The sequence below is a fragment of the Phasianus colchicus genome, chromosome Z (assembly GCF_987193195.1).
Source record: "Phasianus colchicus chromosome Z, bPhaCol1.hap1.1, whole genome shotgun sequence".
Lineage (NCBI taxonomy): Eukaryota > Metazoa > Chordata > Aves > Galliformes > Phasianidae > Phasianus > Phasianus colchicus.
In genome coordinates, this window is record NC_143476.1 from 54,291,528 (window position 1) to 54,305,664 (window position 14,137).

General features: G+C 35.1%; 1 protein-coding gene across 3 annotated transcripts in view; it reads right to left on the minus strand.

Moving 5' to 3' along the window:
- Positions 1–14,137, minus strand: part of VPS13A (vacuolar protein sorting 13 homolog A) — a 99,351-nt gene that overhangs the window by 61,667 nt on the left and 23,547 nt on the right. For all 3 annotated transcript variants that reach the window (XM_031602382.2, XM_090132486.1, XM_090132485.1), the window contains 7 exons: positions 12,856–12,992; positions 10,444–10,576; positions 8,344–8,461; positions 5,496–5,634; positions 2,754–2,832; positions 1,644–1,816; positions 47–203 (listed from right to left, as the gene is read on the minus strand). In XM_031602382.2, the coding sequence (XP_031458242.2) occupies positions 47–203; positions 1,644–1,816; positions 2,754–2,832; positions 5,496–5,634; positions 8,344–8,461; positions 10,444–10,576; positions 12,856–12,992 (936 nt within the window). The remainder of the gene's footprint in view (positions 1–46; positions 204–1,643; positions 1,817–2,753; positions 2,833–5,495; positions 5,635–8,343; positions 8,462–10,443; positions 10,577–12,855; positions 12,993–14,137) is intronic.

Below are 14,137 nucleotides of genomic sequence, written 5' to 3' on the forward strand. Positions count from 1 at the left end.
TGAATCCTTTTTTTTTTTTTTTTTTAATCAGTATATAAACACTTACCCATATACTCTGGACACAGTAGGCAAATTTCATGCAGGAAAGCACTTGCAGTCATGTCAAATGTTCTTAATTTAAGTTCAGTGCCTAACCCTACAACCTCAAGCTGCAGCACTGGAGTCTCAGTATTGTCAGTAAGACGGCATAATTTTATTAAGACCTAAGAAAAATACATTAAAAAAATTAAGAAATTATCCACTTATTATCATATATTTACATACACTTTACTGATAGGCATATTGATCATTAAACTTTACATAGCAGATTATCTAAAAAAGAGTTCAACAAGGAGAACTGATATAATACAGTTTTTTGCTATTTTAAGAAAATCTTCAAATATGCATAGATGTAATACATGCAGTTTTCCTTTCCATATAACATTCTCTGCAAATAAGAAAAATTGGAACCAACCCTGACAATTTTAAACAATTAAGCCAATAAATGGAGAGATAGGCGATTCATGTTGGTATCACTTTCTTAGAAATTATGAAATGCTAGAAATGTTTCTAGAAGAGAAGAATGTGAAATACACATCTTAGACTAGCTCTTAAACAAAATCTTATTGTCATGCGAAAGATACTAATCTTCAATTTTTTAATATATATTTATAAATGTAGTGCATAAAACAACATGTTAGTTACGTTGAAGCTTTTCTGTAAAACTTACACTAAAATAGAATTTGTAAAATTAACTGACTTTTTAAGGTTTTCTTGTATAGCAGCAATAATATTGCCATAGCCAAGATGGTCTAAAGAAGCAATGTTTGTTGTAAGACCACAACTCTTTATTAGACCAATTGATACAGTCAGTTGTCTTGCATGACAAATGTCTTGCATTTAGATAAAATATTCCTTTTTCAAAACTGGACAGAGAGAATAATACATAAAACAAAACACATCATAGTAAATTTGTTATGTTTGAATATGAGTTCAACAGAAACTGAGAAAAATTAGAGGATAAAAATTGGGTGCTTGTGTGAGAGAAAACTTTAATTAGTCTTCCCTAGTGACCTCAGCAGCTCATGGAGAAAAAAGATGTCAAGAGATGTTAAAGTACCTCCAGAAAACTGTATAGAGAATAATACTACTTCCTACCACACCTTCCACTGGAAGAAAAGAAATTCAGTGACAAAATGAATTGGAAATTAAAGCAGTTAAGTCACAGAATCACAGAATGGCCAGGGTTGGAAGGGACCTCAAGGATCATGAACCTCCAACTCTCCTGCCACATGCAGGGCCACCAACCTCCCCATTTAATAATAGACCATGCTGCCCAGGGCCCCATCCAATCTGGCCTTGAACACTTCCAGGGACAGGGCATCCACAACCACTCTGGGCAGCCTGTTCCAGCACCTCACCACTCTCACTGTAAACAACTTCCCCCTGACATCCAACCTAAATCTTCCCTCCCTCAACTTAAAACCATTTCCCCTTGTCCTGCCAAGTCAAAGTCCAAGTCAAGACTGTGCAGGCAAAGATGAAGAAAACAAGACTGAGTGCTCCAGAATAGAAACAGGGAATCAATACTCCTTCAAACAGGAAAGCAGCAATAGAGGAAGAGCTACAGTTCAGGTGTGCTTTGGAGAGAATTATAACTTTACCTCTGCTACTTCAAACCTCAGCTGGAGTTCTGTCATATTTTTCAAAGATTCTTGTTTATTTAGTTTTTTTCTTCTTGTGCTGCTAGCTCGTTTGAGGGATCCAGACGGAGTTTCAAAAAATGGCACATCTTCCACAGGACTGCTTAGAGCATCATAAAATTCTTCTTCTGATTCTAAAGATTAATTGACAACAATTTTACATAAGCGTTTTAGATAACCACTATGATCTAGGATTCTTACGTTTGCACCTATAAATATTTAGATGTTTAAGTATGGGAAGACCACCTGCCTGTCACTTAGCAACCAACTAAGTCTGTTTCTATAATTGCCTCTGTTCCTGCCTCCACAACTTTTTACAACATGTACAGCTCCCAGTATATAATCCTCATAAATCAGCAGGTTTTGATCAACTCCTTTGACTTAAGGCTTTTTCCTTTCACCTAGACACCATAATTAATTTAAGACACCCATGGAACAAGTATCTTTCTTTTGAAAAAAATGAACAGAGGACATGGGGTGATAACTTCTACACTTTAAAAATCTCCTGTAGCCTGGAAGAAGATAGAAAAATACGATTCATTTAAAATGATCACACAGATGCATGCATAGTATAATATAAAAACCAAAGCTGATTCATTCAAACTGGTTATTACTTTATCAAATTAACTGTTGTAGTATTCACTCTCATCACATTGTAATTTTAAGAAGTGAGGCACATTATATTTGGGCATTTAAAAGAAATCCTACAAGAAATGTGAAGACATTTCTTATCTGTACAGACACTGTACAGAGACTGAATATAAAGTAATTACATCGCAGCAGAAACAATTTGCTTAGTTGATAATTTTACTAGTGTTTGCAAACAAGGGCCACTCCAAAAGTAATGCCTCCTATTCTACTTTATTAGACCATGATGTCAGAGCTGGATTCTGGTGGTACATCAGTAGAGGTTGAACTTTCCTGCCAATATCCTGCTACATCTTGTTGCTGTGCAAGAGACAGCAGCAGAAGGACAGCTGACAAAATGGCATCTGACATGGAATCACATATGAACTTAAAAACTTAATTTGAACAGTTTATTAAATCGGACTTTAAAATAGACTGTATTACCTGACTCTGCAAATGAATGAAGATCCAAAACAGGAAGCTGTGATAAATGTGGTGCGGAGAGCACAGGTGATATTGCAGCCTGAAATGAGAGACACCATAACATTTTTTGCATGAATTCCACATGTGTGCTATACATGCACATATGCTACTGTGTAGAAACCTTACAACTTAGAGAAATTAGTCTTGCTTTACAATGTAGTCTTACTTACAGTGCAATGGAACATGTTATTAATAATTAAAAGGATGGGAAAGAATAAGGACTAAAGGCACGATCAGTGGGTTTTACATATTAAATTGCTGCAGAAAGAATATATCTGAAAACAAAGAGAAGACATTCAAACATCACGTCTCACAGATCATAAAATAAATAAAAACAAGACACCATATGATAAGCCAAGAAAGATAAAACCTAGTAACTCAGAAGATTAGAGAATGAAACTCCAGAGATTAGTAAAAGACTAACTGCTTTTCATAAAAATCACACAATACTAGTGGAAGTAATAAGAAAAAAAGCTAGAGAAAACAGGACACCAGACAGAAGTTGTTTCCAAGTTTCTTCGTGTATTTGGAGAAGCAAATTATATCGGTATGAAATTGTTAGATGCAGTTGCCTACAACCTAGAGAAGTAACTGAAAATATGTGAAATGTCACTGTTTTGCTGCTGCATGGACAAACGGAAACAAGAACCTACTCTCTATTTCTGAAAAGAAAAAAAAAAATGTTAAAGAAGGTAATCAAGCAGTTTGCTCAAGATTTCACATAGAGACTCAGAAAGCAGAACCACTGGATTGAGTTCATTAAAAAACCACTCCTTTGCATGTTCCACATGCATGGACCTTGCATTGACTGTTAAAATAAGGAAGACGTTCATTGTCTGACACTCACTCTTAATTACCTTGAGCTCTTGATAGCACAGATGACAGTAGTACTGATACACAAGACCAGTCATACTTATTTAGTAGCTCTTACGGAAATGAAGTGCTGTGCCAAATAAACTCTTATCTTTGAAGGAACATTGTTTCCAACAGATTAGCAATGCTCCGTTTTTCATCTTACTCTTCACATTTTAACAGTCTTTCCAGTCTTTCCTCCTAGTCTTCAGCCTACACAATTTAGCCTTATTCAGTGTATTGTGAGTGGTACGTGCACTGAGTCTGGAAACTGTGTCTCATCTGTAAGACTTTGAATTTGTAAAGAGAGAATAGGTTGTAAGACTTAACTCTATGGTATCAAAATAATAGTCTTTTGCACCAAAGCAGAAAAACTTCAAAAGTGCAAAAAATATAGAAAGATCTGTTCAGAAGTGTTATCTGTTTTTGCACTGCAATAACAATTCCTCCACTATTTCAAAATGTAAAGGGCAAGTTTCACATCCCTTATTTTTTTTCAGTGATTAGTTGTACAAAACGGCAGGGATTATCATCGCTTTTGACTGAGGATACCAACAGCACATGAAGAATAAAACAGTAGGTCAGAACTAGCTAGAATATTCATGTTACCACTTAAAAGATTGCAGGAATTACAAAGCTCACTCTGCATACATTTTCAATAGGTATGCATGGCTAGTCATGTGCACGTACTGGTATTGAATATTATGCTAATATAAGCCAGAGAAACAACACCAGAAGTCACAGCAGTGGTCATCAGAAAAAAAAAAAGTAAAATAATTTGTATAATAAATAAAGACGGAAAGATAATTTTGAAATAACCTCCAAAAAAATATCCCTTGAAATAAACCATTATTCCTTTAGAATCAAGTACACAGAATATTAAATAGTAATAACAAGTAGTAGTTAAAAAAAAAAAAAATCACACATCATAGATAGCCCAGTTTTGACTTTGATATTGATATTTGTGTATGTTATGATAGGACTGCCTTAAAAATATATAAACATAGCCAGATCATGCAGATTAGAGTGATGATAAAAATTAGCAATTTTGAGTTCATTTTCTAATATTCTTAAAGACAGGCGGTATCAAAAGTTAAAGATACACTCTTGGTAGTCCTTTGACTCAAAAAAAACAAACAAAACCATAAAACACTGATTCCAAATGTTTTCACTAAAGGAAGGGAGTGAGGAATTAGGGACAGAATTCACTCCACTTTTCTAACCCTTACAAAAAACAAGACAGAACTGACCCTAACACAAGAGTGTCAACTGAATAAAGAAAAGCTGTGAAGGGCTGTGAAGTCAGCTAAGCTAAAGCAGTAAGAGATAAGACCTTCATTAAGCAAGCACTGTTCAGCCAACATTATCCACTGCTAGGTGTTACTTTTATTTTTGACTTAAAATTAAACTGCTGCTCAGTTCATATAATTTGTAGACTTTTAAAAATTACAAAGTTTTAGCTATTTCTTTCTCTAAACAAAACAGCTGAACCCAAAGTCTGTAATATTACCGTACATCTGTAAGTTTGAAGGTAAAATTGAACTAATACTCAACTAAAGTAAGCACATGCATTCAAGAAATATCAAGTAATTACCAGAGCAGTAAAAGAACTACTTTGTTGTACATTTTTTGCAACAAAATAGCAACTTGACAGTTATCCAATAACTACTGTCTAAAGATCATAATAAACACATACTAGATAAGAAAAATTTCTATAACTTCATAGAATTGGTTATGACTTTCAAGAGGTGCAAAATAAATACTTGATCTCCTTTTCATTCTGCTCATTTGATAAATGTACAAACTTATTTTTCCGGTTAATATCAATGAAATAATTTTTAAAAGCCTTACCTCAGTTATTTTTGGAGGAGAGCTGGTAGCAGGAGTACTTTCTGCTTTAGGAATGCTATCAATTAGCTCCAAGATATTTGTCAATTTTTGGTCTGATATTTGGACGGAAAGTAAAGGCAGCTGTCCAGACAACTTGAACCTGTTAGACAATTAATCATTGATAACTGAAAAACATTTCATTGAAATTTCATATTTATTTTCTTGTGAAATATACTGCATGACTTCCTTAGCCAGTCTATTCCAATGCATTACCACACTGAGAAGAAACTTTTCCTAACATGTAATCCGTACCTCCCATGGCACAACTTGATGTCATTACTCTCATCCTGTCACTAGTAGCTGGTGGTACGGTAGTAGAGGCTGAACTTTCCTGCCAATATTCTGAGACATTTTGTTGCCATGAGACAGATGGCAGCAGAGGGCAGCCAGACAAAACAGCATCTGACATGGAAGTGCATATAAAACAGAGGTGTGCATTTGAAGTCTTCCATGTGGAAAAAATGGCATACACTACTGTCTAAAGATCATAATAAACACATACTAGATAAGAAAAATTTCTATAACTTCATAGAATTGGTTATGACTTTCAAGAGGTGCAAAATAAATACTTGATCTCCATTTCATTCTGCTCATTTGATAAATGTACAAATTCATCAGCACTTGTCGAACATTAATGGAGACCAAAGAGTGGATGTGAGCACAGAGAAAGCTGGATGGCATGGGCAATGTTTTCTGAGCAACGATGCTCTCATAGAAGCTGTGAAACAGTGGGTCCTTCCACTGATGCAGATGTTTATGAGAGCAGTATTATGCAAGCTCTTGTTTGTAGATTGTGAAAATGCATAATGAAAAAAGTCTATTGAAAAACAGAGTTACATATCTAAAAATCTGCTCTAATAGTATTACTGTGCTCGTTGTATCTGTCGTAGTTTCCATGGAAAGAAATAGGAAGTGTTATTTTTAGAGCAATCAACATAGTACTAATATGTTCGAATAGTGAGAGTTAAAAATCAACCAAAAATAAAACATATAATTAAATGTAAAAGCTTATCATGCAACCATAATAAGATATACAGATGGTAATCTGAGTTCACTATTTCTTTTTTAAATGAAGCATTTCTAGATCTTCAGGAAAGAAGCAGCATCAGTGAAGCTCTTAAAGAAGAGAAAATTTCACAACTGGGTAAAAAGCTGCTGCCCTAGTCATTCCAGGACTAAGTGGGTAGGTAGGTGACCTTAGACTATCGTAACATAATCTACAGAATCCATCTGGAAACTGAATTAAGCACAACATGAAAAAAAAAATTTAAAAAATCAGTTATTGTGAACTGGTATCGATATGCTAGACTGACTTTTTGTTTTTGTTGATGGTTAAGAAAGTAGTTATGGTCAGTAGCTCACTATGGTATACGCTCATTGCAGTTGCACACAAAATAGTCACTCAGAAAGAAGCACTGATTTCCAAAATACACCACTTCAACAGCAGAAGCAAATTTTTCAAGTTTCTAGATGCATGAAGAAACCACACGCTGTCATGTCAATGATCATATTATCATATGATATATGAGAGTATATATGATATATGAAGTACAGAAATAATATTCATTAAGGAAAAATTTTTCGGAATCATCTTTAACAGAGATAAGTAGCCAAAAGAAATATCTGCTAGTCATGACAGTTAGATAGGTGGTAATAGAATATGACTCTAAGAGCAGACACTTTGTAATCTACTTCATACCATTATAACTCAATTACAAACCTACATTAAAACAAAAGTTTGTTACATGACCACAGAAATGATAACTCAAGCTTGCCTTCTATCCTTTTTATTTCCCTTACTGTACCTTCTCCATCAAGCAGAGAAAAGGTATAGAGGGAAAGAATAAGTTATTTTATCATTTCAAGCATCAAATTTCAGAAACTAGCCTCTCAGCTTTCCAGGAGATGGCACCATAGTACCATAAAAATCAATGCTCTGTTCACAACACACAGTCACAATACACTTTCAAAGTAGATCATTTTTAATATTTTTTTTTCTGAGTAAACAAATCCTAAATTCTTCAGATTCCTCTTATTTCATTGTTTGCCTCTTCACTTTGCTTAAAAAAATTCAAAACTACTACAACAGTCTATTTCTATGCCATTTAGTGCCTAACTAAAACTGAATTTCTAACAGATATCAGAATGAAGTGAGCAAAAGCTAGTTTGATGTAGCAGAAGGTAGTGATTCTTATTAATGACTGAAAAAAACAAATCATCTTGAAATTCACTGTGTTGGTTCATGACTCTGTCAAAAATGATTTTCAGCATTAGTGAAATACTCCGTCCAAAAGAAAAATTTAATCTTTGCCCCTTTGACTCAGTGGTCTTAGATACCAAGTTTTTAACCTGCATCTTCTGAAATAACTTAAGGAACTAATTTTTTTTCTCTTTTTTTTTTCCTAAATAATCCTATGTACACAGTCAATACATTAAGAAAACTTTTCTAGAGAACTGATCTCCAGCAGATTATCAAACTTAACAGATATTCTAAATGAAAATAAAGGAATATGAGAGCATTTTACTTTTCTAACTGTTTTGTGATGTTTATAAGAGAGTTAAAATTTTCTGCCCCTAAGTATTTCCCATTAGGATTGAAATGTGGCTATCAGGAAGACAGACTGAATTAGAACAAGCGTTAGTATATTTAATAAAATATCTGTTGTATAATTATATAACATTCTACCTCATCTATATCTGGCAACCTTGTAGATCTCTACTTTTCTCAATGAAGGTAAAGTTTATTTTCTTTTATTCCCTCTTAAAAATTTAAATTACTATAAAATTTGAAAATAGAAAAAAGACTTACTTGGGCATTCTTGCATCAGTGACAACCATAGCTCTACCAAATTCCACATTGACATCCAAAGGCTGCAAGATATGTTGAGATGAGTATTTCAGCTTGCGAGCCTCTTGCCAGTTCTCATCTAGAAGAGCAGAGAAATCTTGTGATTTAAACATTCCAATGTATTTCTTCTCACTACAAGTTTTACAGATTTAAGGATCTAATATTAATATATATTGTTAAACATTCATGTTATATAGCCTCTTTTACATCTCTTCAACATATGTATATTAGAAAGGATGAGGACTTCAGACACCCAAAAGTACTTAATACTATCCATTATTCACATCAAGACACCTACCCAAACAATGGTACTTCTAAGGGCTTACTTCTTAACATACATTGTACTCAAAGCTCAGGCTTTAGATTCCTCTCTGGATCCAGAGGGCTAAGAATTAAATGCTTTAGACTTCTCTGGTTCTGACTCATTCTACATTGTTAGTTTCCAAACTACTAATGGAAGGCTCCTTCAGTAAAGGACTCTGATCCTTTCTTTACCCTCACACAATGATCAAAACTACAACTACTCATGGTTTCTTCTTTTAATTTAGAGGGAAGCAAGGAAAAGGCACTGAAGAAAAATACCACAAATGAATTAATTAAACTGTTGGAATAAGAGCAAAAGTACATATTTATTATGCACGAAAACAAATCACAGAAACCACCTGTCATAAAGCCTGGGCTTATCACAGAATTTCAGGGGTTGGAAGGGACCTCCAGAGATCATCGAGTCCAACCCCCCTGCCAAAGCAGGTTCCCTATACCAGGTCACACAAGTAAGTGTCCAGGCAGGTCTCGAATATCTCCACAACCTCCCTGGGCAGCCTGTTCCAGTGCTCCATCACCCTCACCGTAAAGAAGTTCTTGCGCACATTTGTGCGGAACTTCCTATGCTCCAGTTTCTGGTCATTTCCCCTTGCTGTCTCCACACACTGCAGAAAAGAGTCTGGCGTCGCCACTCTGCCCGCCATATCTTAGGTATTTATAGACCTAGATCAGGTCCCCTCTCAGTCTTCTTTTCTCAAGGCTAAACAGACCCAGTTCACTCAGCCTTTCTTCATAGGGGGGATGTTCCAGGCCCTTCACCATCTTTGTGGCTCTCTGCTGGACTCTTTCCAAGAGATCCCTGTCTTTTTTGTACTGGGGAGCCCAGAACTGGACACAGTACTCCAGATGAGGCCTTACCAGGGCAGAGTAGAGGGGGAGGATCACCTTTCTCGACCTGCAGGTCATGCTTTCCATAATGCACCCCAGAATGCCATTGGCCTTTTTGGCCACAGGGGCACGCTGCTGGCTCATGGCCAATTTGTTGTCCACCAGGACACCCAGGTCCCTCTCTGCAGAGTCCTCTCCAGCAGGTCATCTCCCAGCCTGCACTGGTGCATGCAATTATTCCTCCCTAGATGCAAGACTGTACGCTTGCTTTTGTTAAACCTCATTTGGTTTATTACTGCCCAGCTCTCCTGCCTGTCCAGATCTCGCTGAATGGCAGCACAGCCTTCAGGTATGTCAGCCAATCCTCCCAACTTCGTATCATAGCAAACTTGCTAAGGGTGGCCATTATCCCCTCATCAAGGTCATTGATGAAAATGTTGAACAAGACCGGACCCAGCACCAACGCCTGAGGAACACCGCTGGTTACAGGTCTCCAACCGGACACTGCACTGCCAACGACAACCCTCTGTGCTCTGTCAGTCAGCCAGTTTTCAACCCACCTCGTTGTCCACTCATCTATCCCACTCTTCCTCAGCTTTTTTAATAAGGATGTCGTGGGAGACAGTATCAAACGCCTTGCTGAAATCAAGGTAGACTACATCCACTGCTCAGTAAGAAGCCTTGGAGTATTTAAAAAATAGGGGGGTTAGTATAAGGTTCAATAATTTAGTGCTAGGTTAGCTAGGTTAAAATCTAAAACCTAGAAGTCATAACATTTTCTCAGGACATGAGTTTAAAAGTTTGAAATTTAGAAGAAGCATATCCCAAAGACTTTTCATTGCTTTAGTTGGAAATACAAAAAGGCATATCAACCACAGTCAAGGAAGATTTACCTTTATGAATACTTACCATGTTTGCTGTAGAGTAGTTGTATACTGGTGAGCTGGATATCAAAACTGTCATAAGCTCTTGACATTATGTCTTCAATACTGCTTTGTCCCACCTTAAGTCCTGATATATCAGAACGACTTTTGCTTTCCATCTTAAAAATAGCCACAGAAAGAAGAAATCATTATCAAAATATTCAAAACTCTAGTTCTAGAAATACTTGATCCTACCACAATAAAAGATTAAATTTCAGTTCTTATTATATGAGCGCAGTATTAAAAATATCACAGGAAATAAAAAAAAGAAAAATATTAACATCATTTCCTCATCAAGGAAAGAAAGAAAATTAAACTCATGAAGTTCCATATCATATTTTGTATGGAAGGAATTTAATTTCCTTTAATACATAAATTGTTTCTCAGAGCATTAGATGTCAAACACTTTATAATCAGTAGAATAACTGTTCATTTTTCTGAATGTAAAATATTATTGTTTTTCTGTGATAATTAATCTTGTTTTAAAATCCTATTCAGTTTAATCATGGCTTCATCCTGTTAAATATGAGTTAAATTCAAGGTAAAACAGAAAAGAGGCATTAAGCCATTGATACAAAATGTTTAGTGTCTTAACTTTAATGTCAGAAAATATCCCTTTGACACCACTTTGGGATGGCTACACCTCTCTGGTATCTTACATTTCTATGTGCCCTTTCTGATACTATCTTCAATGACATGTACCTGTCATCATCCTTAAAATGTTGAATAACTTTTGCATTGATATCTCTTTGTGAGATCTGGATAGTGCTCAAGGTAAGATCTGTAAGAGTGAAATTCATTTAAATATCAGTGTCTAAGAAAGTTTTTTCATTTTCAGTGCTACTGAACTATGACTACTTTTACGGTAAAAGTTGTGGATTGAACATTCAGAATTATCACATTAATTTTGCCCCAGTAATCTTGTTTAAGTATAGGTACACCTATGCACTGAGGTACAGTTTTAGTTTCATGAGATATTTTGCCTGACAGGCCTTGACTGCATAAGCAAGGGAAGCAAACTTATTAATACCCATCCAACAAACATTCTACATCTTACTTAAGCATTTATCACTCCAAGTGAATACAGGATTACTAACCCTAATACAGTACTTTATTTTAGACAGAGTTTTCATTGTGTTCTCTGTCTGCCATCCTTTTTAGAAAACGTTCAGACATGTTTACTGCAGTCTCATTTTGAAACATTCCATCTACCAATGTGAGAATAATTTCCTATGGGTGGAGCAGAGAAAGATGGGCTGTTCTATTAAACTCCACACACCATTCAGTCTAAGAGGATGTCTCAAGCACCCAATTCATATATTCACCCAATTAATGAATGCCATAAAGTGTCTATTAATGATTAGAATCCAGAAGAGCTTCCATATCACTTGGTAGAATCACCAGTTACTGAAATAAGTTAACTGGTTGCAAACACGAGCTATTTTTAATATCTACAAAGCACTAATTCCAATTTCTAAAACACCTGAAGTAGTCTAACAAAAATCACCATGTTCACAAAGTCATCCTGTTGCAAAGACAAAGAAGTTTGCTTCACTTTAGGAAGATTTGAAGCTCTGGAACAAAATTAAAAAAAAAAAAGAAAGCAATCTAAATAAATATTAAGTAGCAGAATCATACTTGTCCAGACTAGAATGAAAAACAAATAAAATTACCTATATTACATGCAAAAGAGTTTTATTCTGGAAAAACACTATTCAACCACTGAGTAAGAAGACTGAAAATAATATACAGAAGCAGCGTCTTCCATGATTTTAAAGTATCATTTTGAATACTTTCTCTTGCATATTTCTCTTGCATAAAGCATCTCAAATATACTTCATCTCCAATTTTAATCAAGTTAGTTTAGAAATTGCCAGTGTGTTTATACCAGTATGTGTGCACTTATTTTAAAAGGAAAACTCAACTATAAAAAGGAAATTGATAACAGAAATGATAGTTACATTAATAATAAAACATTTAATCATGTAAGTAAAGTGTTTGCTACTTAATAGAATAAGATTAAAAAAATGCCAGACTTTTTCTACGTAGTAGTTCAAAAACATAAACAGTGGTTTCATTCCAGGGGAGGAGTATTTTCACAGAATTGTTGAGGCTCCAGAGGACTCCCAGAGATGATATTTCCAACCCTTCTGTTCAAGTAGAGCCACAAAAAGCAGGCAACCCGGAAGATTTTTAGCAGTTGTTGTGGATTGAAAAAATCTATTCCAAGGAGTTCAATAATTTGTCTTGACTAGAAAGCAGTTTTAAATAAATATCAAATACATAACTGGAAGAGGAACATTTACTTAGTCAGTAGAATAAAATACAAATTCAAGAAACAGAAGTCACAGAAAAATCAAACATCTTTGGTAAATTACTTCATTAGCTAAATACATACCTTAAGACTACCAAGATCCAAAAGAAGTAGATTAGAAGTACAGTCATAGAATCCCTTTTGTGGAACAATGATGTATGAAGCCATGAGGTTAATTTTGAGATCAAGAACTTTCTGGGTCTCAATAACATACAACAACCCTAAAAAATAGTACACTTAGTTAATACAAACAAATTAATTAATCCAAAAGCTGTGGAACTAGAAGAAGCTATGAAAGAAATTCAAGCTTAACTTTAATAGAGCTGGGAAAACTATACAACTTTCTTTTTTTCCAGTTAGAACCACTCGTGAAATAAATCTACCATCTGCAAGCAAAGTGTGCATGCACATTCTACCCACCTGTATTCTCTATACAAATCTTTTCATCAAACCACTTCTTTCTGCATGAAGAAAGATTTTTTAGTGTCCCTTCATCTATCATACTGCTACAGCCATCTAATTGACAAGTTTAATTACAGATATTGAAGCTCTTCAAATTTTTTCAGGGTCAACAATTATAAGCAACTTTCTAAGATGTACCAAGTATTTGACATGGTGATGGTAAAAAATGCTAACACACAAGCAGAAACTGCAACATGATGTATGCAATTCTGATGAAACTTCATAATGAGCACAGATTAGACAAGAGCTGGAAAGCATACTGCAACTCAACAGCTGCTGAAACAAACCCACTGTGCTCTGTAGATTCAGAAATTAAATCATTCCAGAAGGTCTAAATGAGAGTATCAAACTGGCCAAACTGCCAGCATTATTACTACTAAAATACTGAAGTTTACACCAATTCTGCTGACAAGCATATCCACATCCTGAAGAACAGCAAGTAAAAGGTCTTGCAAAAATTCCGTTCAAAAATGATGCAACTGTCAGAATATCTATGATAAAATTCTGTTTTCTCATCTGAAGAGGAACCAGTGATCTACTTGTGAGATTAGCATGGTTCCTTACAGCACAGTATTTTGCAGATTCATCTTCTTACTACTGCAGTTTTCTGAATTTCAGTCTAGATTTTACAAGCTATGCACAATATGTTCTTAGAAATTTCCTTTAACATTTTCATTTTAGAGTAGAATAAGATTTTGGACTACCATAAGCAAACAAAGACTCTTCTGAAGAGTCTTTGTTAGGGACACATCTCTGAAGTTATGCTATGCCTTTTATTACAAAAGCATAGCAGAATCAGAGAGTTCAGTGGTAACAAGTAGCCAAGCATATTGCATCTAAGCAAATTTCTATCAAAATAAACCCAGAAATGTCCTAGAACATCAACATATTCAGTGCTACTGGA